We start from the raw sequence: 27,730 nt of genomic DNA on the forward strand, positions 1-27,730 counted from the left end.
AAAGAGGTCCCTAAGACCATCAGAAATATGTGTTTTCTGATGGTCTTTGGTGACTCCTCTGAAACCTCCTAATGACACCCCCTCAGGGGTATCGACCCCCAGATTGAGAAACACTGATCTAGAGAGTGTTCCTACTGAAGATTTTCTGCAACCCTGTAGACTGGGGCACTGGAAAAAATGATGTCTCCTCCACATGGGTCCTGCCACAACTGCTTGCCTCAATGTGCCTTTCCCCATGATCTGAATAGTGCTTAAATTGTCATTTTCTAGCACTCCAATTTTCAGTGTCTCAGAAACTAATGGTTGATGTATTGCTGAAAGGTTTTGGGGACACATTCCATCATCTGTGACTGTAACACTGAATTCTTAAAATTATGAGATAAGTCTGGTTATGATCTTGTAACTATTGAAAAGATGGCAACATAAAATGGGATAAACCATGAACAATCTGTATTGTTCCAAAAAAAAATCTTATTCTAATTTTGCTTTTGTTTCCCTCTACAGAAGTGCAGGAAAGAACCATAGAAAGAAATGAGAAATGCAAGCTCCATTACAAGTTTTCTTCTTCTGGGTTTTTCAGACACTCGGGAACAAAATATTATGTACTTCATCCTTCTTTTATTGATTTATTTGGCAGTCTTGATGGCAAATTTTCTAATAATGTTAGCTGTTTTCCTGGACCACCAGCTTCATACTCCCATGTACTTTTTCTTGGTAAATTTATCTGTTGTGGACCTCGGTTCTATTTCTGTCACCATTCCCAAAGCCATGATTAATTCTCTCTTGAACACTAGAGATATTTCATATTCTGGCTGTGTTGTACAAGTATTTTCTTTGTTTTTCTTTTTGATATCTGATTTGTTCCTCCTCACAGGCATGGCTTATGATAGATATGTTGCCATCTGTGACCCACTGCACTATGAAACAACGATGAGCAGAAAAGTTTGCATTCAATTGGCAACCAGTGCATGGATAGCTGGTCTTCTTTATTCAGCTTTACACACTAGTAGCACTTTTGCCATCACATTTTGCTCCAACATCATCAATCAGTTCTTTTGTGAAATCCCACAACTACTGAAAATTTCCTGTGATGATATGTATCTCATTGAAGTTGGAGTCATTGTTTTTAGTATATTTATAGTTTTCCCTTGTTTTGGTTTTATTGTTGTTTCATATGTGCACATTTTCAAGACAGTGCTAAGAATCCCCACCACTCATGGACGAAGCAAGGCCTTCTCAACATGCCTGCCTCATCTTATTGTTGTTTCCTTGTTTATTAGTACTGGGAGCATTGCCTATCTGAAGCCTATTTCTGGATCTCCTTCAGAGTTGGATGTGATTGTGACTGTATTATACTCTGTTGTGCCTCCTTTGATGAATCCAGTTATTTACACTATGAGGAACCGGGACATCAAAACAGCACTTTGGAGAATGTTTGCATGTGGGATTTCTTCTTGGTATCAAGGAAGTTCTTTTATTTTTACTTTCATGTCTAGCCTTGTTAGGCCTATTTTTAAAATACATAGTTGATTTTCATAACCTGATGTCATTGAACATACATGCACACAATACTGAAGAGATAAGTTTGGACACCTTTTAAGAAATTTAAAGCAAACAAAAAAAATCTTATATGCTTTAAGTTCCAATAAAATACACTTGATATTCTATTAAATTGTGATAAATTTGAATCCAGAATGTAATCTGTCTAAAGAAAGCCCATTAAAGCATATGGGACTCAAGTCACAACTAACTTCAATCCCATTTGTTTTAATTAGTTTAACATAATTGCACCAGATCTGTCTTATCTTGGACACTAAGCAGGATCAGTATTGCTTAATACTTGAGTGGGAGACTGCCAAAGAATATCAGTGCTTGTCTGGTAGTTTTGCCAGTTCCATCCTTTGAAATATATCAGAGTACTTATTGCATAAGAAAATCCTATGTGTGGGGTTGTCAAAAGTTGATCGGTAATATGAATGTGCACACACAATTAGCAGCATTAGCTATCTGAGGTTGGATCTACACTGCCATATAATCCAGTTTCAAATGCAGATCACCTGCATTGAATTGGATTATATGAGTTTACCCAGTTCTATGCATTTAATCTGCATTCTGAGACTGGATTATATGGCAATGTAGATCCAGCCTTGATTCCGAACATAAGGGCTGTAATAGATGTGACCGCGCAGCTTTGTAGAGAGTAATATATCTGGTAAAATACTATTGTTCTGCATCAGAAATGAAGGCTTAAGGTAAAACTTTAGCTTCATATGACTGCCAGAAATCTATAACCATCCTTGTGACCCATGACTAACCTAAAACATTGTATTGCTTGTGATAAAAAATAAAATGAAGGTTTCTTCCAGTTCCACATAGAAATGCCAACTGGACTGGTAACTGTATATTTCTTTAATACTGGTGATGGGGTAGGCTTTTCCCACTGTTTAGCTAAAGCAGTAGGTCGGCTGTGTTGAAATGAAAGTCAGACCGTATGGCACAAGTCACTCCTTGAACATCTTTCTGTTAAATTTAAGTTTATCTACATTGGCCTCCCCAGATGTCTCCTGGTGCATGTAAACGGCATGTTAGCATGTTAGGCAGGGATAAAGGGGTGATTTGCCACCTCACCTCTTGGCATGTAATTTCTATGTGCCAGGAGGCCTCCAGAGAGGCATCATGGTAGCCCAGTAAGTTTTCTTTTAATTTTAAGGCTTGCGGGGGGGGGGGGGGGGGGGGTTGGTGAGGGGGTGAGTGCCTCCTCAGTTCTCCGACCTCATGGGGCCCAAAGAACCAAGATGGGCTGTGGGGACTGACCCATGGGTAGTTTTGAGACTACCCAGGAGTCAGTCCCCATAGGGCACATATCCTATTCGAGCCGGGCCTTTCAGGAAGCCCCAGATCTAATGGGGTATTTAATTAATGCATGGGAAAGTAGGTTTTCCTGCTTTGTTCCAAATTATTCCTTTTTCACTGGAGGCTTTGTTTGGACACCTCTGGAAAAAGTCTGATAGGGCCTGCATTTTGGGCCCTGTTTGGAAGGGCCCTGAGCCCCTGTCACATCTGTTGATTGACTGCTGCAGAGCTCAGTGAGAGCTCCTAACTGTTGTGAGTACCTTATTGATATCAGCGAAGGTGTCTTTGTAACCAAACTACCCATTGGATCCTATTGGACTCCAAAAATTTAAATAAGCACAATTGTAAACATACATGTTTGTTTATAGTACTTTGACAGCTGTTCAAAAAAAATGCACTATGTCGCCTTGACTTCTGATTGATCCAAAAAGGTGCCTCACTTTCCTTCCCCTCCATCAGATGGCAGTAAGGGCGGCAATGCATGGCAACGCGTGTTGTCCCTCCACGCTTTCAACCATCTCATGGGCTTTTTAGCCTCATCAAAGCTACTCAAAACACACTTACCTTCCCGTAGTTGGGAAGAAGCACTTTTTCGCGCTTCCCCTTGACTCTGGGAGGAAAAATGGGAAAAGTGGCTTAAAGGCAGCAAAACAAAGCTAAAAAGCCCAGTGTGAAGAAGTTCTATATGTCTTCTCAGGGTATTGTGAAAGAATTATGCTAGCTATTGTGTAGATCCTGGTTGTGTGTGGTGTTTATGCAACAGAAGTTCTATGAAGTTCAATGAAGGGTGACTTGAAATGGTCAACATGGGCTCCCTATTAGTCCCTAAGGCCATGGACCCTTGGGTTCATTCATTTGAGATGTGGTTTCTGATAACAACTGTGTGCCCTTTAGACATAGTATGAAGAATGTACTGGAGGCAGACATTAGTAGAAAGAAAACAGAGGGAAAGAAAGCAGAGCTCCATTGCCTGGGGCATTCTGGCAGTTGTCATTCAAAACTTAACATTTCCAAGCTCTGTATACCATCTCTCTCTCCTTCACATGAATCTAGTTGTGTAAGTAACATAATGAGTAATGCTTCAGACAGCTCTATTTTGTATGATCTACTCAGAATTTTATCTCAGTTCTGGATATTGGTGCATTCACCATCTCTACATGCTATTGCCTACCCAGAAATGTGCATTTTGTCTCACTATGATAACACACAAATATCAATTAAAGGTGGAAACTGAAGTAGTTAATGAATGATTGTAACAAAATAAAGGATGTGTGCACCTGTGTTACATGTCAAATTTTCTTTCCCAAAATAAAGCATAGATTTCATCATTATTTTAAAGTTCAGAATTCTTTGCTATACTAATACAAAGGCAATTCTCAGTGGATCAATTAAGTTGAGTTTATACATGAATTCACAAACGTCAGGAAATCTGTGTTAATAATTGGATCTCATTATATTGATTGGAAGGCATGATAATCCCAAGAACATTAATCTATTTCTGTTTCTCTTCAGAGAAATAAAGAAATGTTGCATAGATAGAAAGATCTCTTTTAAAATAAATGTAATGGTTAAAATTAATTTTTGAGATGTAGAATCCTCTGTAGATCAGAAGTTCAATTTAGGGTAAAGTTTACTCTATGTTTATCTTATTCCAACCCTGAAAGTCTTCCCCAAGATTCATATTAGAAGAAGTGGCAAAATAATAATTTTACTGAGTTATTCCCTAGGAGACCAGTTAAAACTGCTTATTATCTACCAGTGATTCACTGTGTTTTATTGTTCATACACTCTTTGAAATGTTGCTAAAGCCAATTTTTTAAACTTTAATTTTGTAAGGGTGAACAAGAAGGAAAGGAATACCCCCTTCTTCTTTTTTTTTATAACAAAAATAAGAATAAGCCATATCTTTCCCAAAAATTCCTTCAACACTTAAAATAATGTCATACTGTTCAGGACATATTTTTTTCATATACACTACAATCTTATCCAGTTAGAAAAGAAACAGAGGAATAAACTGTGGCAGCACCATAAAAACAAATATTGGAGAGAGGTCACAAAGGGGCAAAACACATTTCAGAATGGATAGGCTTTGACCTTCATGTTAAATTACTGAAAAAAGTAACAGAATCACTATCAGTGGCTATCAGTGGCACATACATGTTTGCTAGTCAACCCAAGGAATAATGAAGCTAGACACAGCAATAGGACAAAAGAAGAGCAATTTAATTAACATGGAACCACTTGGTGAAGGAGTGGTTGGAGTGGTGGGTTTCACCTAGGGCAGTGATGGCTAACCTTTTAGAGATGGAATGCCCAAAGCAGGATGGTTGGACACGTGGAGAGTGGTGAGCAGGATGGCTAGTGGGGGCAGACAAGCAAGGCCATGGGCAAGCAGTGGGCAAGTGACGATTGACAAGTAAGCAAGGGGGCAAGGAGCAGGCAGGCAAAGGGGGCGGGTGAGCAGGCAAGAAAGCATGGGGTGGGGTCGGTGACTGGAGTAGGATGGCGATGGCTTGTGTTCTAGGAGAAAGGGTTCTGTGTGCCCCTTCTGACACGTGTGCAATAGGATCACACCACTGACCTAGGGTGAACTTTTGGCCATACATTTAAAAAAGATTAAGTTGCGACAAATTTTGTGCATTTTAATATTATTGTTACTCCAAAGAATGGATAATATTAAACAAAATCATTATTTTACAATGTATATAATATATAGGTCATAATATAAAATACAAATGTTCAAAGAATAGATAATATAAAAAAACCCCATTATTTTGCATTGTATACAATATACAGGTCTTATTATAGAATACGAATGCACATTTTTCTCAGTCCTAATTCATATGTATTTGTCCACTGATGCTGCAGAAATAAGCCCTTTTTATCCTATATAAATTTCAAGAACATTTCATGACTATAGTCTAATGTTTTAAATGTATTTTTAATATAATGTTTTACCTTTTGTATAATGTTGTTTGTAATGTGTTTTTGTATGTTGTCGGCATCGAATTGCTGCCGTTGTTGCTGGATTGAGCAGGACATGGTAGAAATGTTGGAAATAAATAAATAAATAAATAAATAAATAAATAAATGGCTACCATTAGCTCCGAGAGTGCCTTCGACTGTGAGAAGATCCAACCAGTCCATCCTCCAGGAAATAAAGCCCGACTGCTCATTGGAGGGAAGGATACTAGAGACAAAGTTGAAGTACTTTGGCCACATTATGAGGAGACAGCAAAGCCTAGAGAAGACAATTATGCTGGGGAAAGTAGAAGGTAAAAGGAAGAGGGGTCGACCAAGGGCAAGATGGATGGATGGCATCCTTGAAGTGACTGGACTGACCTTGAAGGAGCTGTGGGTGGTGACGGCCGACAGGGAGCTCTGGCGTGGGCTGGTCCATGAGGTCACGAAGAGTCGGAGATGACTGAACGAATGAACAACAACAACCATTAGCTCTGACTTAATTAGTCCTTTCATTTCTCTGATCAGTCCATTTTTTTTGCTCATGAGTGAAAAAACTTTTTCAGTATGCACATTTGTATCTGAGATACTTTAAACCAAGCCAAAAACTTATTAAGGTTTGGCACATCAATTTGTTTCTTAAATCACTGAAAATATTGACCCAATTTTGTTCTATACTTCTGGTTTTTACCACATTCACAACACTTTTTACACGACAGCACTCTTCATACAGGCCATCCACATTTTCAAAATAAACATTAGTTTCTTTTACAATGGTTTTCAAATGTCTGAAAGTTCAGTATTTACATTTAGTGTCAAAAGACAATGGACAGGATTTGCATTTGATAGCTCAACATTCTTGGAAATGGACAGTAGAAATTGACAAAATAATCTCTAGCATATTTTTGCATGGGTAGATTCAAATGCGTTACTTTTTTTTGTGGCAGTACAATTTTTTTTCCTATTTTCTATCCCCTGCAGAATTTTGTTACCTAGCGTTCCATGATGCCAAAATTTATCAGATCTTAATATTCCACCCTTACTTCTGCCAAGATGTGTAGTTCTGATATATGCATTATAGACATGCTCAATTTGTATTTCCTTCAGATGTAAATGAGCCCCCGGTGGTGCAGTGGGTTAAAGCACCGAGTTGCTGAACTTGTTGAACGAAAGGTTGCAAGTTCGAATCCGGGGGGGGGGGGGCAGTGTGATCAGGCTTTTTGAGGTATGGTCACAGCTGGCACACAAGTTTTACCGAAAGTCCTTCTGGCCACCACCGACACCTGAGCTTCAAGTGTCAGCAATGAATCTAGGAGGACCCCAGACTGTGGACCTGTGTCCAGAATCCCTGGAGTTGATAAGCCACCACTCACTCCAGAACCTTGCCCAGAAAAGGGAGATTTGAAATGGGTTGGTAGTTGTTTAATACAGTAGTTATTTAATACAGAGCAGTCCAGGGACAATTTCTTTAAAATTAGTCTTACAATTGCTTTCTTAAAGCTAGATGGAAGTTGTCTCTGTTCCAACGAGGAATTAACAATCCTCATAAACTACCTACTGGCAAGTTTGATAAGCCAGGGAGGACAAGGGTCTAAATCGCATGTGGTCACCCTCACAGCTCCAATAATCTTGTCCACATCATCAGGCCATACATATTGAAATGAATTCAAAAAAATGAGACAGACAGGTGCCTCAGGTACCTCTATTGGCACTACCCTAAAGCTGTGTTCAGGTTGTAACATATCTGAACAACTTTGCAAAGTGATGGGTGAACTTTCTACGTTGAGTCATCAAGAGGTCAAGAGTCTCCCCTTGAGAACAAGGATGGAGGAGTTCCCTGACCACTCGGAATAACTCTGCTGGGTTATTCATTGCAGACGCAATGCAGGCAGTCAAGAAAGCCTTCGTGGCTGTCTTTATTGCTGCGGAGTAGGCTCTAAGTGAAGCTCTAGCTTGTGTTCGGTCAGATTCATCCCAGGAATCCTCCAGACTCACTCCAGTCTCCACCTCACTTTCTTCATCACTGTCAGCTCCCAGGTAAACAAAGGAGCTGAGTTGGCTCTGCTGAGTGAGAGGAAATGTTCAGGAGTGATTGAGTCCACTGCTCTGGTCGCCTCTATGTTCCAAAGGTTGACCAGGGCTTTGACAGGATCATCTGTCACCATGACAAGAAGCTCCCCAAGAGACGTAAGGAATCCATTCAGATCCATAAGTCTCCTGGGACAGATCATCTTAATGGGTCCCACACCCCTGCAGAGGTTAGAGACTGTGGTTAGTCTAAACCTTATCTGGTAGTGGTTGGTCCATGGCAACGGAATAATTGAAAGTTCCTCCAACATGACATTTTCATCCCCATCCACTTTAAAGACCAGATCAAGGGTGTGTCAAGATACATGGGTGGGCCCAAATATTATTTGGGACAGGCCCATGGTTGTCATGGAGGCCATAAAGTCCTGAGCCACCCCAGACAGGGTGGACTCAGTGTGGACGTTGAAGACCCCCAGCACAATATTTGAGAACCAATATTTGATCCTCCAAGGAATTTGAATTGCTTAGAAAACAGATGAAAACATTTCCATCTCAGATGGAGGCTACAGTATATTTGTTCTCATTTGCTTTAAGATTGTTCAATCTGTTTGAAAGAAAGAATACATAAATCCATTTATAAATTGAATTTTATCCCCTGATCTGTCTTTAATTTTTTTTTAAAAAATGTATCTTTTTCTGCTGGGAAGGATGTGAAGGCAAAGGAATTTTTATTCATATGTGGCTATATAACACCAAAATGAGAGATTTCTGGAAACAAATATAGAATCTAATAAATATAATTACATCCCAGTTTTCTTCAGTGCATTTTAATATTTTTAACATTTAACGTTTTAACATATACATTGTTGCATTATACTAAAACCTTAGTTATACTTTTATTTTGTCATTTGCATTATTTTTAGCTTGTATTGTTTTAAATATATTGTTGCCTGTTTTCAGTCTCAATATTGAGAGAAATACAATACAAACGAATAAAATCATGACCATTATCTTTGAGAGCTCTGGAATGGAAAATTTGTTACTTTACATCAAATACTTTATATATTGGAAACTGAAGACTTGAATTGTTACCTGGCAAGAGAGGGGAAAATACGTTCAAACTATCGTCATCCCATTGCTGGGAGAAGCACTTTACATGTAGTCTTGTGGACCTAAAAAGAGGCCACCTTGCAGGGAAGAAAACATGGTTAATTGCTTACAGTTGCAACACAAAGAGCTCCAACTTCATTAATTTCAGCTCTACCTTTAGTATGATCCAGGTATCTGATACCTGGCTTTCATCCAGTGGACCAACATCTGTGTGGTTGGGCAGTAGGACTCTAATCTAGTATCCAGGATGTGAGATGGGTCTGCATTAGATACCAGTGTAGAAATTGTCAGTGCCCATTGCCACTTGGGGGTGAAACTGAGATTTAGATTTCTAAGCTGGACCTGACTCCTGGACACCTGCACTCCCAAATATCCCGAAGGGGACCCATGAAGATGGAATGAAAAGCTATCGGTCCTATTTTTCCCAAAACTTGTTTTTGATCCAAGCCACAAAATCAAAGGGGTAAACCAATAGCATGAATGGAGCATGAATGAGTAACATTCACACCAAATGCTAAGCATGTCATAAAAGGTGGGAAGGTAGGATTTTTTCCAGGACTCTCTTTTTTCTTTTTTCCTTCTTCAAGAAGATTTGATGTCTGACCAAAAGAACGTCTCATCCTTCATCTACTGGCATGTCATTTTCCCAGAACCGTGTGAAAGCCATGGGAAATCTTGGGAAGAGGATAACAAGAGAGGAAATGACTAATAAGTTTACTATTAGAGTTTTGCATGGAATTTGTTCCTACCATTTCTATCATTTCTTTCGTGTCTTCCATTATTTTGGAAACACAAATCAGGAAGCCACATCCCTACACAAAAATCTACTCAACATGAAAGCCGGCTTTCTTGTATTCCCTTGCCTTGGGAAATAGAGTGTGTGTGTGGCAGGGCATGCAGGCAGGCAGGCCTGGAGCTTGGTTGCAGGCATTCTTTGGGTCTACCTGCATGCCCCTCCACACATGCACTCTCAGAGAGTGTGGCGGTACATGTGGGGTGGGCATGCAGACAGGCCGGGAGCATGCCTGCATCTGTATGCCTCTTGCTCTAGAGCAGGCATGTAGCCGGGGGGGGGGGGGGCTCAAGGGGCTTCAGCCCCCCCCCCCAAATTCTCATGGTGGTTCACGATGCATTATTTAAACTGTTATGTTTATTCATATCATGATCTGAACACCATACTCAATATATCCCATATGCATGGGGGTATTGGGGTAACGATACAAAAGGTTTGCTAGGGTAGACCCTCTTTCACTCAGACTCAGCCCCCCCTGAAACAAACTCACCTCCCCCCCAATCGAAATCCTGGCTACGGGCCTGCTCTAGAGTAAGAGGCACTTGACTTCAGGACACTGGCAAGTACCCTGCCAAGGAAAGTGCGTTTTTTGTATGAAGCAGGCCAGGAAAGCATTCACACCTGCTAGTGCCTACTGCTGACCACCTCTTACTCTAGAGTAGAAACAGCAGGTGCCAGGTAAGAAGGGGAGCCAGTGAGTGGGAAGCCTTCCCCCCAATAATGTTGCAATGTTTGGGGTCCTGAATTAAAAGAACCAAAAACAACCCTCCCAATTTCAGGAGGCTCACCAAAAATGGATCAGCCCAACAAAAGCTGCAACATGAAATGGGGCAAGGTTTACCCTGAAAGCACAACCCTACTTGTTACCCCATTTTACTGGTCTCAAATCCACAGGCAAGAATGAGGGGAATAAATATTTATATCCCTTAAATTTCCCAAACAAGAACCCACCATCACATCATGCATCTTATCTTATTGATTTCAAATAATGGTTTCTTAGAAGAAATCTTCATATTTAGCATTTTCCAGAGAGCAACCTTGATCTCTTTATTTCTTAAGCTATAGATGAATGGATTCATCATGGGAGGTACCACAGAATACATACCTGCAAATATAACACCATGGTCTGATGGGGAATTAGATGCAGGTAAAATGTAGGCGAAGAGCCCAGTAAATACAAACATGGAAATGACAATGAGATGAGGAAGGGAGGTAGAAAAGGCCTTTTTCCTTCCCTGCACAGAGCGCATTTTCAGCACTGTAGAGAAGACTTGTACATAAGTGATAATGATGAAAATTAAACAACAAGAAGCTATACCAACACTCAGTACTGTAACACTAATTTCAATAAGATATAAGTTAGTGCAGGAGAGCTTGAGTAGTTGGGGTATTTCACAGAAGTATTGGTCAACAATATTGGAGCAGAAGGAAATTGCAAAAGTGCTACCTGTGTGCATTGCTCCATATAGAAGGCCACTGATCCAGGCACTGGCAACCATTTGTTTGCAGCTTGCTTTGTTCATTATTGTTTCATAGTGTAATGGGTTACAAATGGCAACATACCGATCATGAGCCATCACTGTGAGCAGAGCAAAATCAGATGCCAAAAAGAATATTAGGAAGAAAACCTGTGCAACACATCCAGAGTAAGAAATCCATCTGGTATTCAATAAGGAGTTAACTAAATATTTAGGTATGGTTACAGAGACTGATCCAAGATCCAATATGGCCAAATTTATCAAGAAGAAGTACATAGGAGAGTGCAGATGATGGTCAAAAACTATTGCAAAGATGGTGAGAAGATTCCCAGTCATGGTCAGTAGATACAGTGTAAGGAAGACAAAAAAGTGTATAATCTTTAGGTCCCGAACCTCAGAGAATTCCAGCAGTAGAAAATAAGTAATGACACTTGCATTGTCACTGACGTTCATTCTGTGAGTCTGAATACTTGCTGGAAAAGGAATAAGATGGAGATGTGTTACAAGACATTATGATGGATAGAATGTGGACATTCCTTTGAGATACTGATACCAATGTGAAATTGAGTTACTCAGTGAACTACAGAACCAAGGAACCCGTTGCTCTCATGTTCCTTCCTTCGGCAGCGTGTACTGTAGATGTTCATTCAACAGCATTTTAAGGTGTATATTTGCACAACTTTACATTCATCACAAGGGATGCATAACACAATCAATGCATAACTCATAATGTAGGTTTATACTACAGAACCATAATGTAACATTTGAATATAAATAGTTTTTATTTATGAACAAGAAATTAGTTTGTTTAGTGGGAAACTTAGATATACTAAAAACGCCATCAGTCATTAGGGAAATGGAAGGATGGGACTATAATGAAAATTTTCTCCAGAAATTCATTTCTAAATAGGGCAACACATGTTTAACCTCCTTTTTATAATACTCTAAAGAACCTTGTTTATGTGAATTCATGCACAACTATATTACAGCACATTAATTTATTTTCTCTCATTCAGTTTTGTCCTAGTTCTCAATTTGGCTATGATCCCAGTAACTGGTCTCAAGGTCTAATGTCTGCTACCTATATCCACCCTATGGATGGATATAGGTAGCAGAAGCAAGCAATTTTATTGCTTGCTTGGGTGTTTCAAAACAAGCAAACAGCTAGAAGCATAGTAAAAACAGATATGTAAATGTGCTAAGGGTAGCAGATTCTCTCTGATCTTGGGAGTTAAGCAGGGCCAACTTTATTAGTACTTTGTTGGGGCATTGCCAAAGAATACTAGTTGCTGTAGGACAGATTTCAGAGAAAGAAAATGGCAAAACCACTTTTGAATATTCCTTGCTTATGAAAAACATAACATTCAAGGAGCCACCATAAGTCTTCAGATGGCTTAAAGGCTTTCACAAACACACTTTATTTATTTAAAGAATAATTTCCACCCCATCCTTTTAATATTTACACAGCACTCAAAGTGGCTAAAAAAAGTTAAAGTCTGCCATAAATTGCCAAAACTGTGACAATATAATAAAATGATATAGGCAAGATAACAAATAATCAGCACAAATGAAGCATTAGATAAAACTTGCAAAATAATACAGTACTTTCCTGAACAAGAGGGTAGTTTTTCACATACAGTGAAATCCTAACAAACTTCCCATGGCAAAAATAAAACAAATCTAAAATATAGATGCATGCAACTCACTTCCAAACATCGAGAATTTGTGAAACCTGGAGCTTCCTAGAAGAAACTGCCCTAGCAATTTTTAAACTTAGGAATACACAAAGAACTTACTCTTTTATGTATAAATATTGACGTATCCAGATGCACTTTCCTTCTGTAGTTGAAAAGAGTTATTCTGTTCAGACATCAATAAAACTTTACTGTGAATACCTTTTAATTTGCATTTTGCTTTCTGATGCCAAAGTCTGCTTTATACTGGTAACAAAAAATGTCTCCAGGGATGTAGTGAATAAATCACTTTCTGTGTCTCTTAAGTTTTGATCTCAGGAGCTCTAAACAATTTAATGATAGAAGAACTTTTGTTTGGCCCATAGGTCTGCTAATAGTGACTGCTAAAGAAAACCAGTAAGTTGAAAATTAAAAGAAATTCTTGTTGCAGCCCAAATATATGCATTATAAATGTGGCAACAAAATGCATAGTTAAATGGTAGATTAACCAAATTGAGGTTCAAAGATGCTTAAGTTTTTATTCTCCCAATCCAGGCTGTGCTTTTCTGAGAAACATCTACATTAACAATGATGGTCAACAGGAACTTTGAAAACAAGAACTTTTGGCTGTTTAGGATGTTACCAACTGGGTTGTTCTTTCCAAGGAAGTCACCATTGCATTTGGAAAAATTCAACATACCATCCATTTGCCATCAGTAAGAATGTCATGACAAAGAACTGGAAATTTTAGCAGATAGGAATAGTGTGCTTATGTCACGGTCATAACAGTGCAGAAATCTTGCTATGCCATATGTCCTATAGTAGTTAGTACATAGCAGTAAACATGAATTCTACTGGATCTCTCTCCGTCTCTCTCATAGCAATTCAACTACAAACAATATTACACATTTTCAACTATTCTTGGGATATTTTAAATAGTCTTTCTATTGTCTCGTATCAGAACACCATATTTTATGTGTGACCCAAAACTAACATATAAAACAGCTCTGTATTTAAGCAAAACAATACAATTGAGAACCAAATATGTGGGGCTGATCGGGGTAAATTGTAGGGGTGATAAGGAAATATGATGTATATACTCAGTTTTATCATATTTATTTACTGCATTGTTATAAGTGTCTTATTTTAACTTACTACATAGACTGCAATCAAGTCTTATCAAGTCTTATTGTTGAGTTTGAAATTGTGATATGGTCTAAGGGCCAATTAATAAAATTACTAGTACTATTGTCTAAACATGGGTTTTGTTTAGACATAGAAAATATTTTTAAAATTCAAATTACAGTTTAAAATGGGTTTCGTCTTAGGAATGTCTAACAAAGGAAGATCTAGATGGGTTGGAGTCTTTTCAGTTTGAGATTTATTCTCTAAGAAAAAAGTACATGGACTTTTCTCTCTTAGAATCATAGAATCATAGAATCAAAGAGTTGGAAGAGACCTCATGGGCCATCCAGTCCAACCCCCTGCCAAGAAGCAGGAATATTGCATTCAAATCACCCCTGACAGATGGCCATCCAGCCTCTGCTTAAAAGCTTCCAAGGAAGGAGCCTCCACCACACTCCGGGGCAGAGAGTTCCACTGCTGAACGGCTCTCACAGTCAGGAAGTTCTTCCTAATGTTCAGATGGAATTTCCTCTCTTGTAGTTTGAAGCCATTGTTCCGCGTCCTAGTCTGCAAGGAAGCAGAAAACAAGCTTGCTCCCTCCTCCCTGTGGCTTCCTCTCACATATTTATACATGGCTATCATATCTCCTCTCAGCCTTCTCTTCTTCAAGCTAAACATGCCCAGTTCCCTAAGCCGCTCCTCGTAGGGCTTGTTCTCCAGACCCTTGATCATTTTAGTCTTGTATTTCTTTCTTTCCCCACCAGTCCTCCTTTATCCCTTCTGTAATAACAATATTATTTTTGGGATCAATGGAATCTCACATCTCCTTCAAAGAGTACTAGTTTGCAAACATTATACTCCAATTTCACGCAATGAGTCCAGAACTACCTTTAAGAAGTCAAAACTATAAATATATGTAAGGAAGCAGAAAAATAACCTGTTTGGCAGTGATTTGAAAAACACAGTGAAGTGGGCTTAGACCACCCCTTGTCCTTTTAATGTAAACCTTTAAGGCAGCCATCATATTTTCCCCAAAAGACATTAGTCCCAAGATCAGGTTCTTTCCCAATTTGGAAACCACTCTTAGCTTTTGTAAAATGATGAAAGAAAGTAGAGAGAAAATCTGTGAACTTGTAAATGTGATGAACAGCATGGACTATAACAATAACATGCTGACAAAAAAACCTCAACATTTTGATTGTTCCAGAACATATAAACCATTTATTTTTAAGAGGAGGGAATGACCCAGGGTGGGATGGAATGAATCAGCTTGACCTCATAAAACTTAGCATGGAGGAATAGATTGGGTTAGGGCTTATATACATTTTATGTTATGGAGATGGCTCAGAAGAACACCAACAATTAAAAGTAAGAAATACTTCCCCCACTCTTGGCAAATGTCTCCTTAAATCTATTTGGCAATAAAGTTCTGAAATTTGGATTGGGAAGACAGTAATCAGCTTGAGCCCTTTGGCACTTTATAGTGTGGTGCCAGGAATGAGATTTTCTCAGAGATAATGTGATTGATATGCTTCCTCTTATGCTTAAACCACCTTATCTTCTATTTAACTATTTGTTTAATATATTATTATTTTATTATTATTATTTTTAAAAACCTATTATATTCAACTCAACTTTGGAAAGGGAAACGTGAGAGACAGCATTAATCTCAAAATAAGGAAAAGATGGAACAAAAACAAGGAACAGTGAGCAAATTCATTTTTGAAAAATAATTAAAATTAGACATTAAAACATCTATACTCTAGGGATATGCTTGCCAATGTATTATGTAGCATTTGAAATAGCAAAATGGAAAGGATTTGTTTTTATTTTAGTGTTTCTTTCATTTTTGTATACCTAAACACTGTTGATCTTCACTGAATTTAACAAATTTATCAGTCAAGAAATTTATTTTAAATACACTTTGCTGAGTTATAATTGGCCACCCCTGGGAGCAATGTTCCAGAACCACAGAAGACAAATTAATACATCTCTTCAATTGAAGACATTTTTCTTAATAAATCCAAGTGGAAGGGGACTTTCATGCAGTGGCATGGATGTCTTCATTGACACTCAGGCAGCTCACTGTTAAGAAGGAAAGTAGATTTGAAATCAGAAGCAACCTGTGAAGAAAAGTTGTAAGTGATTTAGAAGTTCTGTGATTATTTTGGGATTTTCTCAAAATTCACAGGTTTTTCTTTGCTTCCATATTTTTTCTTCTTCATATATTCTCTGCTGTTCTATGTAAATATCTAAAGGGTTGTCAGAAATAGAAAGTTCTGGGGTTCTTTTCTTATAGCCTACAAGGTAAAACAGATCACCAATTCAAATTACAAGAGAAAGGACTTTGAGTCAACATTTGAAGATTTTTTTTGACAGGAACAGTGGTTCAACAGTGGGGCCAGTTACCTAGAGAGGTGGTGAGGTCTCTTGACATGTTCAAAAAGAGGTTGGATAGCTACCTGCTGGGGATGCTCCACCTGGATTCACTGCATTGAGTCGGGTTTGGAATTGATTATCTATGGGGCCCCTTCCAACTATGAGTCTATATTTTTGCCTTTTCTTATGATTCCCCCTGCATCTATGAATCAATATAGTCTCCATCTAACTGGGGTGCCCATATTTTTTTTAGATATCTCCTACATGCAAACAAGTGATTTATAAAGATTCATGCAAACTGTTGGCTACTTTCCAGACAGTACTGAGATGTGCATTAGATATGTAAGTTTGGCAGGGCTGTGGCCTTACTTGAGTGGATTGCACTCTTAAAAGGAAATTTGAACTTAATGTGAAAATTACTTCTCTATTTGAGAAAGTTTAGGAAAGCAAGAATGAATTGATAGAAGACATTCTATCAATTCATTCTTGCTGAATACTCTAAGGTCATTTCACCTTTGTTAGAATGCTAGAATATTTGTTCATTCAAAATTTGAAATCGTAAGAAGAATTAAGGCAATATCATATGTATGTATGCATGCATGCATGCATGTATGTATGTATGTATTATAGAACCACATGAACTATATCAAAACCTGCTATACAAATGTGATTTGTTTGATTAAGACCCACTTTGCTGGGTAAGAACAGTTTATCTCAGTGGGGCATACTTCCAAGAGGGTATGTTTTAGGACTGTATTGTTGAAGTGAGATTTGAAGTTGACATGCTGGTTGCCTCTCTGATATTACATCTGAAGAGTATTAGAAAAGCAAACAAAATATATTGATAAGAACATTTAGGGATGGTGAACCTAGAAGAAAATGATGGAAATTATGAATTAATATACTGCAAATATATGAATGGTTTTAGAGTATTAGTTCTAACCCTGGCCACATATTGCTCCCAATTAAGGATGACAAGTTTTATGATCAGTCACAAATTATTACCTCCCAAGATAACTACGTCCTATAATGTAAAAAGAATTTAGCACTAGGAACATGAAGTGTATTAACCGGAAAAAAAATTAATTAAGGAAGAAGTTGAAATGGGAATTTGCTTTATTCATACATTTATTTTTGACAGCAGATTAAAAAGTTAAACTCGAGCCAAGACTTGTGCTAAATATCCATTTCTGCTAAAAATTAATATGGCAATTTCAGCCTCTCCAGTTCTTCCATGCTCATTTTAAAGGCTGCCAATTTGTGGGTGGGATTTAGTGGGGACTGTGTGTTTTAAAATGCATTTTAATTGTATGTATTATATTTTATTGTATTTTAACATAACCCACACAGTACTATTTAATTTTTTATGTTTGTGTTTGCTTTGCTTTAAATGGGGACCAAAGTGTGTAGTTGTTATTTGCCTCAAGTCTCCATGAGGAGAAACACGGGATATAAATAAAGTAAATAAATAAAATAAGAAGAGGTTTTTTTACATAGGCAGCAGAAGTACTGAGAAGCAAATCCATTCTCCCGGTGTTTTGTCTTCTAGTATTCTCAGAGATTTGAGAGCTATGACCTCTACACTTTGTTGTGTCCTTGTCTTTTATTTTTCAACAGTTGCAAGAAACCTTCCTATTATCTGAACAGTACCTTGTTCCCCCACTCTAATATGTACACTCCTATGTACTTTTTGCCTGTGTTGGATTTTGTCTCTATCTCTGTAGGAATGCTTAACTACTGTCTTCCTTGTGCTTGAACAGGCAGCCACTATACCTCTTAAGGAGCAACAATTAATGAATCAGTCTGTGTCAGAATTTCTTCTCCTGGAATTCTCAAATGTTCGGAAGTTCCAGATACTACATTTCATTGCGTTCTTCATCTTCTACCTGGTAGCAGCTGCAGGAAATCTTCTCATCATTGTCGCAGTAGCATCTGACCACCATCTGCATAACCCTATGTACCTCTTTCTGATGAATTTGTCCATACAAGATGTGGGGCAGATTTCTGTCATCATTCCCAAATCCATGACTAATTCCCTTATGAATGACCGGCACATTTCTTATTCTGGATGTGTAGCTCAAGTCCTTTTCTATATTTTGTTTTTATCATCTGATTTCTTTCTTCTAACAATTATGGCATATGATCGTTATGTTGCCATTTGCAATCCATTGCAATATGAGATGGTGATGAACACACATGCCTGCTTTCGGATGGTAATTGCTGTGTGGATCAGTAGCTTATGCTATGCAATTTTACACACTGGAGGTACCTTCACACCCTGCTTTTGCTCCAATGTTGTCAATCAGTTTTTCTGTGAAATCCCACAGTTATTGAAGTTGACCTGCTCTGATGTATACCTTTTTGAAACTGGAGTAGTTTTATTAGGAGTACTTGTTGGGGTAGGATGCTTTGTTTTTATTGTAGTGACCTATGTACACATCTTCATTGCAGTGCTGAAAATCGCTGTTATCCAGAGAAGGCAAAAAGTTTTCTCAACCTGCATTCCCCATCTCCTTGTTTTTTCCATATTTATATCCACTGGTGGTTTCTCATACCTTAGAGCCACCTCTGGTTCCTCATCATCTTTTGACTTGGTCCTGTCCATGATCTATTCTATGGTTCCACCATTAATGAATCCAGTAGTTTATGCAATGAGGAACAAAGATATAAAAAATGCTCTATCTAAGTTATCATCACTTAGATATTTTACTAGAAATTTCTTCTCCAATCTCATTCACCAGAGCTGAATTGATAATTTAAATAACTGCAGTTGATGGTGTAATTGTGAGCAAACTTTATTTTGTAGATACTGTAAAATTGTTTCCATTGCGTTATGTGTATGCATGCAGAAGCAACAAAGAAACACATTTCTGTTATTTTACAGGTTGAATATATATCTTGATATTCCAGCTCTTTCTTACAATGGGTTTTTATTTGATCAAATTGTCTTTTCTTTCACTAAAAGTAAAGCTGAGATTATTCAATTAATGTTTTTGGACAATTTTTAACAAAGCATTAAATTCCCTTCTTTCCCAGAGCTGGAGATCGTAAAATCCTCTTCACACTTTCTTTATTAGAGGTGGAATCGTGTAGCATTCCAGATGTTGTTGTATTTAGAATTCAGCATTCACCATCTTTAGCTAAGCTGGCTAGGGCTGTTGAGTGTTACAGTTTTACAACTATTGAATGACTCCTGGTTTCCTACACTAACTCTATTGGACTTCCAGGAAAGAAATAGTTTCAAAGTATCTGTCTGAAAGTCAAGATACTTTCATCAGTCATTTTTGGGATGGACCGGTCTACCCTTGGCAAAGTTTCTTGAACTTATAAAATGAAAAAGCCGCTTCAAGAAAGGGGGTTGGGTGACTTTGAAATAGAAATTGAGAGAGAAAAAGAGAGGGAGACAGAGTCTCTAAGACAATTTTACTGTGCAACAGTGAATTGAAAGATATCTTAATCTTATAATGCAAATACAAAACGCATACAGTTTGATATAGCCCTTATCCCAAATGCTTGGGACTAGAGGCATGGGATCTAGATCCCGCCCCCCCCCCCCCACTAGCTTTGAAGTCCTTGTAATCACATGTTCATGATGAAATGGTATCTTGGAGATGGGAGCCAAGTCTAAACACAAAATTGATTTATATTTCATATGCATCTTCTTCATGTGACATGAAGTTAATTTTATCCACAATATTTTTAATAATTTTGTGCATGAAACTGCATTTGTTGAACCATGAGAAAGCAAAGATTTTACAGTTTCAGCCACCCCTATGGGCAATTTTGGATTTTGGAGTAGCATGCATTTCAGAGTTCCATATAAGGAATACTGCGAGGAGGTGATCAGAGTGGAGAGAAAGCACATGTGCTGTCGTGTGACAGGAGAGTAGAGGGAGATGTATTGTTTATTTCTCTGAATTCTGCCACCAACAGGTATAGTGGAGGCCAATTGTTATATGTAATCTATGGTAACTGCCACCAACGTGAGATATGAGGTATTACTGTGAGATATGGCAATACAGACGCAGAATGGATGGAGATGAGACTGTCTTCAACACAAGATAACTGGTTTATTGAGTACAAAGCATGTAGTTGCAAGATTGTAACTTATTTTATAGAACTTTGAATAATACTTGGTTAGTTAAACATTTCACTCTTCCAGGTTACACAGTATCTTACTGAGGTGAAGCTCTTATTACTAAACAATGTTTCAGTACAGGAATATCTTCCCTATTTGATCTTTCCTTGATCAAATAAATTAACAAGCTTATCATTTAGCCTTTCCCTTGACTAAAGAAAACTGGCTATGTTTCCCCTTTCAGCCTCCTTAGACTGAGAAACCTCCAGTAGCTATTCAGGCTTCCCAAAAGCCACAATTCTTTGCTTCACACTTCACTCTCCCACTCTACTCTTCACTTCCACTCTTTTACTCCTCTCAGATACAAAATCAACTCCTAACTGACTCTCAAACTGTCTGTTTTCAAAACTCTCTCCACTTGGCTCCTCCCACTTCTCCTTCTGCCAGCTTGCCTTGGTCTCCATGGTAACGCTGACTGAGGATCTCTGAAATAGGCTGCTCCAGTGTTGCTGTAGCTAACATATATATACAGTTTAAAACATGCAAAGTATTAATAACTTCTGCACAATACCTATTTGCTAATTCTAATTTTCCAAAATAGCCGTGTATCAGATATTTATTGTCACTTAAAAAGATATAAGTATGAGTTTGAAAGAGTTAATATAGTGGTTTGAGACTTGAGAAGGCCAAAGTTCAGACCCTGCATAACAATGTAAAGCCTCACTAGGGGCCCTTCCACATAGCTCTATATCCCAGAATATCAAGGCAGAAAATCCCATATTATCTGAGTGTGGACTCAGATAAACGAGTTCAAAGCGGACATTGTGGAATTTTCTGCCTTGATATTCTGGGATACAGGGCTGTGTGGAAGAGCCCCTGGTGATGACATGAGAGAGAGTGTTTTTCCAGTGGCTGTGCCCACCCTCTGGAACTTTCTTCTATAGGAAGCTAGTTTGGCCACTTCCCTGATTTCCTTTCATTGTCAGGTCAAGACTATTTTGTATATCTTTTAACTTTTGTATGTTTTTATTGATTTCAAAATGTATTGTGATATAAATGTAATTGTTATAAAATGGTTTAGCAAATGTTTTTAGCTTATTGTTTTTGGAAGCAGCCTTGAGTTTCACTCTGGGGGAAAAGTAGTATTAATACTAAAATACTACTAAAATACTAATACTAATACTAATACTACTACTAATAATAAACACTGCAAACAACTCTGGGACTTTTGAATTCAGACTGACAAGAGTTTTGGAGCACAATACCCCTGACCTCACGATCATGGAAAAAAACAAAATATGGACCATCTATTTTGCAATTCCAGTAGAATTGATGATAAGCAACTGGGAAAGCTTGCCTGATACGAGAATTTAAAGATTGAACTGCAAAGACTCTGGCACAAGCCAGTCAAGGTGGTCCCAGTGGTGACTGGCATACTAGGTGCAGTGCCTAAAGACCTTGGCCTGCACTTGAAAACAATTGCCACTGACAAAATTACCATCTGTCAGCTGCAAAAGGCCACCCTACTCGGATCTGCATGCATTATTCGCTGACACATCACACAGTCCTATGACCTCATCACATTGGATAATGAATCCACTTTAAATCTGGTTGCTGCCTCCTGATGAATTCTGGGGTTTGTAGTTTCGTGAGGAGCCTTTAACAGACTCACTAAACTACAAAACCCGGAATTCTGCAGAAGGCAGAAACCGGATTTAAAGTGGATTCATTCTCTAGGGTGATGAAGTACCTAGGTACTTCATCACACTAGAGAATGGATCCACTTTAAATCCGGATGGACACTTGGGACGTGTCCAATGTGGGATCCAATACAAAAGCCAGCATAGTGATCATGTTTGCTGTTAATCTTGTGTATCAAATAATAATAATAAGCATACTTTCACAGAATTATATTTTCATTGGTATTTATTTATTTATTTCTCTATTTATGTGAGAAAAGATTTTGAGTCTGGAAATGGAATAATCTGATAGAAATATCTGAAGAATTATTGTACATGAGCAAACCTTATTCTTTATTGTATCATCTTTTTAATACATGGCCTGTAAATACCAGTCACAGATTCAATGAAGTTTTAAATCATCTTACATCTGTATTTTTATTTACCTATGTGATAATAACTTAGAAATAATAAAACCCTTCCCAGAATAGAGGGCAAGTATTATAACATTTTTTGGAATTTAACTTTTAGAGTTGAACTAATTCAGTCTGCCTGTCTGCTGAATCAATGTTCCTTCCCTTGAGACTTGAATTTCCATATAACAAGGTTAGCCAGGCTTTAAGCTTTGGCTTGTAATTTTCTCCCAACTTGTCAACTTCATTCTCCTGCTGGATTTAAGCACTATTTTTGCTAATATGTTACTTGCAACAGTTGCCAATAGAAGGTCTAAATAAAAAAAATACAGAAATGCATATTTACAGCTTTTAACATATAGATTTCCAGAGAAACAGAACTTCCACCGAAGAGGGCAAGGCATATGAGGTGCAATACAAATGGCACTAAAACAAATAGTTCATTTATTTGTCCTTGGGAAGAATTCTACTTTGAATCCACTGGCTTGGGGATAGCAATGGTCTCAGACTCCCACTTAGCATTGCTTGCTACATTGGCAAAATATAGCCTATCAACCATGCACATTTTGACAAGACTCCATACAGGGCAGCTCAACCCATTATGCAAAGTAAGCATTTGCAGTATAGTTGATTTTGCCCAGGGGCGCTCTTGAGGCACTCTTGGGGAGAAATAGACCTTGACATATGCGAGTTGTAGTTACTAGGATGTATAGTTCACCTACAATCAAAGAGCATTCTGAACTCCACCAATGATGGAATTGAACCAAATATGGCACACAGAACTCCCACGACGAACAGAAAATATATATCAGTGATTGGTTGGGGGGGGGGGGGTGTGTGCCAAAATACTGTTTGCTTACTATTGAAAATTACCTAGGGCCGCCTCTGACTCCATACCTGCCCAAAGTGTCCGGAATCATCCACTACTCCACATCTTTACCATAACAAAAAACTCTGTTGTAAAACTTGTTAATAATGCCATTGCTTTTTCTTTGCTGAAAACATGATTTTGGGGGCATGGTGTCAGAGCATGGACCCATAGCAAGTAAAGTGGTGTCAAACTGCATTCATTCTATAGTGAAGATGTCCACAATGCAAACAGTGGAATTTGAGGAATGTAGTTTCGGGTGAAACCTTTGGAATTATCAGCTAAAGAGGTCCTTGATTTCTCTGACTGAACTCTTTTTCAAAAATTTTTTTCTTGTGTATTCCAATTTTTCTTGGAGAGAATTTTATTCATTTTGATCATACTACCAGCAGTGAAGAATAGGCTTGGGCTTGAATCACTGTTAACAAAAAGATTTGTAGTTTTCACGGGGCCGTGTTTGATAATTTTTGAAAACAGAATGGGTAGGAGGGAGAAAAAAAAATCACACTTGCCAATCAAAATGCTTAGGACACTTAATAGATCACTTAATGAAGTTCTCTTGTTCTGGGAACACTTATGTTGGTGGAGGTCCATAAGGGCTGAAAGAGTCACTAAGGGTACCTGGAATCAGGAAATGGAAGTGAATTGGGAAAAAGGGAAAATATAGGTACAGCTAAGACATGTTGGTAGGGAGAACAAGAGAGAGAACAGAGGAGTCATTTAGCCAGCACTTGTGGACAGGGGAGAGATGGCAAAGGAAGAGAAAAGAGAAGATATTTAACCAGGTATTGAGAGGAGAGGAAAAGATGAAAAGGCAAGAAATGTGTCACCATGACTTTCCTTGCCTACTGTGTAATTAATTATCACATACGGTTCTTGTGGGTTTTTTCGGGCTATATGGCCATGTTCTAGAGGCATTTCTCCTGACGTTTCGCCTGCATCTATGGCAGGCTTCCTCAGAGGTCTGCTGGAGCTGGGAAAAAGGGGTTTATATATCTGTGGACTGACCAGGGTGAGACAAAGGGCTTTTGTAAGTTGGGCTAGGTGTGAATCTTTTCAACTGACCACCTTGATTAGCATACAATGGGCTGACTGTGCCTGGAGCAAACTCTTAATGAAAGGTGCTTATATTTGCCTTGTGATATCATCATATCTTTTCCCAAAAAAGCAGGCTCATTGATATGTTCTGTTGTGTAGTTAATCCCACATCGTTCTCCACTCTCACCCTCACTCTATACAGTGTCAACAAGACAAGTTTGCCTTACACATATTCACAAGTCATTAACAGGGTTGCTTAACACCACTTTTATTTAGATAGGTATACACAAAGTTATGAAATAAAGGTCATTATTTTTCTTTGCTTTGAGTCCCGTTATTGGGGGAAGGGTGAAATATAAATGAATGAACAAACTTTTTAAAAATGGAGCCACCAGTTCAGGGTAGTTCATTTTGTATTTCTTATTCCTTGTCTCCTTATGTGAAAATTAGTTTTTTTCTGGTAACCTGTAATTTAAACAAGCTGTACAAAATATATATTTAGTTATTTAGGATTTCCATGGGTAACACATACAAGCATTTGCAGTATAGTTGGGAAAAAAGAATGCTCAAATTCAACAGAAGAATAACAATAACAACCTGGGGAACAAAAGAAACCAGCTGATAAAGCCTGGCTAATCTTATTATATGGAAATCAGATCTCAAGAAGAGGAAGATCAATTCAATAGAAAGATAGATTACAAAATGCATTCAAAAATTGTGTTTCTTCTTGCTGTACCTTTTAGAGCAGTGTTCCTCATGGTAGATAATAAGGGAAACAGAGATTTTCTTTTGTCTTTTGATGTTTGGGGCACTCAATGTTTGCCTAATTATAACTCTATTTGTTTCCTGGAAACGTGCCAGGAACCTGCAGTGATTGACTAAAGGAGAGTACTGGTCCCAGATTACAATTTAAAATAGATTGTTCACTAGTTTAGTAAAACAGAGTCTTTAGATTATATGCGGTTTTGACAGAGTCCCAATGCTGCCCCTAGAATCTTTAGTCATCCAATACTCCATATCCTCGTCAGAAAAAAGATAGTCATGTAAAATTTGTCAATTGTGCCATTGTGTTCTATTTACTAAAAACTTTACAATTTTGGGGAAAGGTATTTGAGACAACTCTGTGATACTGAAACCATTTATTTGACATCTTCCATGCAGCCTGATGGATATCTTTATTTCTCAGACTATAAATGATAGGATTTGTTACTGGTGGCAGAACAGTGTACAAAATTGCAGACAACAAATCTAGAGAAGTTGAGGACAAGGCCTGTGGTCTAAAGTATGAGAATGCAGCAGTTGAAAGAAATAACGAGACGACAGTCAAGTGTGGGGTGCAGGTGGAGAAGACTTTACACTTGCCCTGGGATGATTGAATCTTTAATACTGTTGAGAAGATGTTTCCATAAGATATTAATATTAAAGAAAGACAACAAATACCAGCAGTTAATACAACAGCAACAATAAGCAATTCATTGAGCATTGTATCTGTGCATGAAATCCTCCATAATTGTGGAACATCACAGAAAAATTGTTGAACATGAGAAGTGCAAAAATGTAACCTGAATGTTGATATACTTTCCACTATTGCATAAACTATAGCACTGAGCCAAGAGGCAGCTGCCATTTGGAGACAGGCATTCAAATTCATGATCCTCATATAATGTAAAGGGAGGCAGATTGCCACATAACGGTCGTATGCCATAACAGTAAGAAAGAACAGCTCAGCACTTGCAAATGTGAAAACTAGGAGCACTTGAGAAACACATCCCGAGAAGGAAATTCTTCTGTCATTCATCAATGAGATAGCCATAGATTTAGGAACAGTTACAGAGATGTAGCAAGCATCTACCAATGATAAATTGGCTAGAAAGAAATACATGGGACTATGCAGATTATGGTCATAGGCTATAGTCAGTATAATGAGTATGTTACCCATCAATGCTACCAAATAAATGGACAGAAACACCAAAAAATGCAAAATCTGTCGCTCTCTGATTTCAGAAAATGTCAACAGAATGAATTCATTCACTGTAGACTGGTTTTCCATTTTTTTCATTGGTGAGAATCTTCTCTACAAAGACAAATAAATATATATATAAAGAAACCAAGCACAACAAAAAAGTTATTCCCAATTTTTAACCTAGCTCAGTAAAAAAAACCCAATAAAAACATAATGCTTTTTGATGCTTTCTGCCTTTTGAAGGACAGATAATGTCTTCCATTTCAATTTGTATATGTTTTGGAGGGGTTCTTTCCGCTTTGTAATTTGGAGCTTTGCATTTACAAATCGTCCAAATCTCCAAATTATGAAATGGAATGTAGAAACTTTGCACACCCCTAATATTCATATTGATTTTGGTCCCAACAAGTCAGAGGAGAATGGGATAAATTGATTGCCCATGTTATTTCCAACAGCAAAAGGCGTATGGTAAAATGGAGATTTCAATTTTGTTTCAGAAGCTGCTTAGTAGTCTTCAAAAAACAAACAAACAAACAAACACATTTCAAGTTTTCCTATAAAACAATACTCTACAACAAGCATCCTCAAACTATGGCCTTAAAGCTTCTTTGGGCCTCCAACTCCCAGAATACTTGACTATTGAACAAGCTGGCTTGGGCTTGTTGGAGGCCATAATAGTTTGAGGATGCCTGCTCTACAACTTGTACAGTCTCCTTATTCTCACTGGAATTGTCTGCACTTAGATGTGCCCAACTCATGATAGAAAAATGTTTATAATTTATGTGACTTGTGAAAATGAACTTGATTTGCATTGCTAAAATCTCTCTGACTTTTTCTTGTGGTTGATTAACACCCATAGAATGATTATATCACAAACATGCCACTGTTTTAATATTTTGGGGAATAGCCATGTATACATTACTTCCATCGCCAACCCTACAGTGTAGTCTGGTTATTTTTGTGGTGTAACTTTCCTTTCTTTCTTATATCAAATTGAGGGGTCTTAATTTTATTCCACTGAACACAGATTGCTATTTCTCCAATAGGTGTTTCATGCTGTGTTCGCATTGAGTTAAAATAATGAATTTTAAACTACCAAATGTGAAACATAAAGTGATCAAGAATGTTTAGATAAGGGGTCCCCAAACTAAGGTCAGTGGGATGGATGCAGCTCTCGAAGGTCATTTACCCAGCCCACACTCTAAACTTATTATTGCCCTAAGTCTGAATGCAAGAACAATCCTAATTGACTTGATTATCTCATCAGCCAAAAGCATTGGCAGTATATCTC

At 37.9% G+C, this 27,730-nt stretch overlaps 4 protein-coding genes across 4 annotated transcripts; 2 read left to right on the forward strand and 2 right to left on the reverse strand.

Moving 5' to 3' along the window:
• Nucleotides 1–531: 531 nt before the first annotated feature.
• LOC132779407 (olfactory receptor 14A16-like) lies at nucleotides 532–1,530 on the forward strand. The gene has a single exon (XM_060783101.2). The coding sequence runs from the start codon at nucleotides 532–534 to the stop codon at nucleotides 1,528–1,530; it is 999 nt and encodes a 332-aa protein (XP_060639084.2).
• Nucleotides 1,531–10,698: 9,168 nt separating this feature from the next.
• LOC132779534 (olfactory receptor 14A16-like) lies at nucleotides 10,699–11,676 on the reverse strand. The gene has a single exon (XM_060783220.2). It carries the CDS (start codon nucleotides 11,674–11,676, stop codon nucleotides 10,699–10,701), a length of 978 nt encoding a protein of 325 aa, XP_060639203.2.
• Nucleotides 11,677–18,193: 6,517 nt separating this feature from the next.
• LOC137097422 (olfactory receptor 14C36-like) lies at nucleotides 18,194–25,239 on the forward strand. Its single transcript, XM_067470518.1, has 3 exons — nucleotides 18,194–19,086; nucleotides 23,799–23,920; nucleotides 25,220–25,239. Exons 1-3 carry the CDS (start codon nucleotides 18,194–18,196, stop codon nucleotides 25,237–25,239), a joined length of 1,035 nt encoding a protein of 344 aa, XP_067326619.1.
• A 309-nt stretch (nucleotides 25,240–25,548) lies between these two features.
• Nucleotides 25,549–26,535, reverse strand: LOC137097423 (olfactory receptor 14A16-like). Its single transcript, XM_067470519.1, has one exon. The coding sequence runs from the start codon at nucleotides 26,533–26,535 to the stop codon at nucleotides 25,549–25,551; it is 987 nt and encodes a 328-aa protein (XP_067326620.1).
• Between the last annotated feature and the right edge of the window lie 1,195 nt (nucleotides 26,536–27,730).

This window comes from Anolis sagrei, chromosome 6 (genome assembly GCF_037176765.1).
Source record: "Anolis sagrei isolate rAnoSag1 chromosome 6, rAnoSag1.mat, whole genome shotgun sequence".
Taxonomy (NCBI): domain Eukaryota; kingdom Metazoa; phylum Chordata; class Lepidosauria; order Squamata; family Dactyloidae; genus Anolis; species Anolis sagrei.

Coding starts and splice junctions, on each gene's coding strand:
- LOC132779407 (XM_060783101.2), top strand. CDS start 532: ATGAGAAATGCAAGCTCCATTACAAGTTTTCTTCTTCTGGGTTTTTCA.
- LOC132779534 (XM_060783220.2), bottom strand. CDS start 11,676: ATGAACGTCAGTGACAATGCAAGTGTCATTACTTATTTTCTACTGCTG.
- LOC137097422 (XM_067470518.1), top strand. CDS start 18,194: ATGAATCAGTCTGTGTCAGAATTTCTTCTCCTGGAATTCTCAAATGTT. Junction 19,087..23,798: donor ATAAAAAATGCTCTATCTAA/GTTATCATCACT, acceptor TTTCTTGGAGAG/AATTTTATTCATTTTGATCA. Junction 23,921..25,219: donor AATTTTTGAAAACAGAATGG/GTAGGAGGGAGA, acceptor TGTACCTTTTAG/AGCAGTGTTCCTCATGGTAG.
- LOC137097423 (XM_067470519.1), bottom strand. CDS start 26,535: ATGAAAAAAATGGAAAACCAGTCTACAGTGAATGAATTCATTCTGTTG.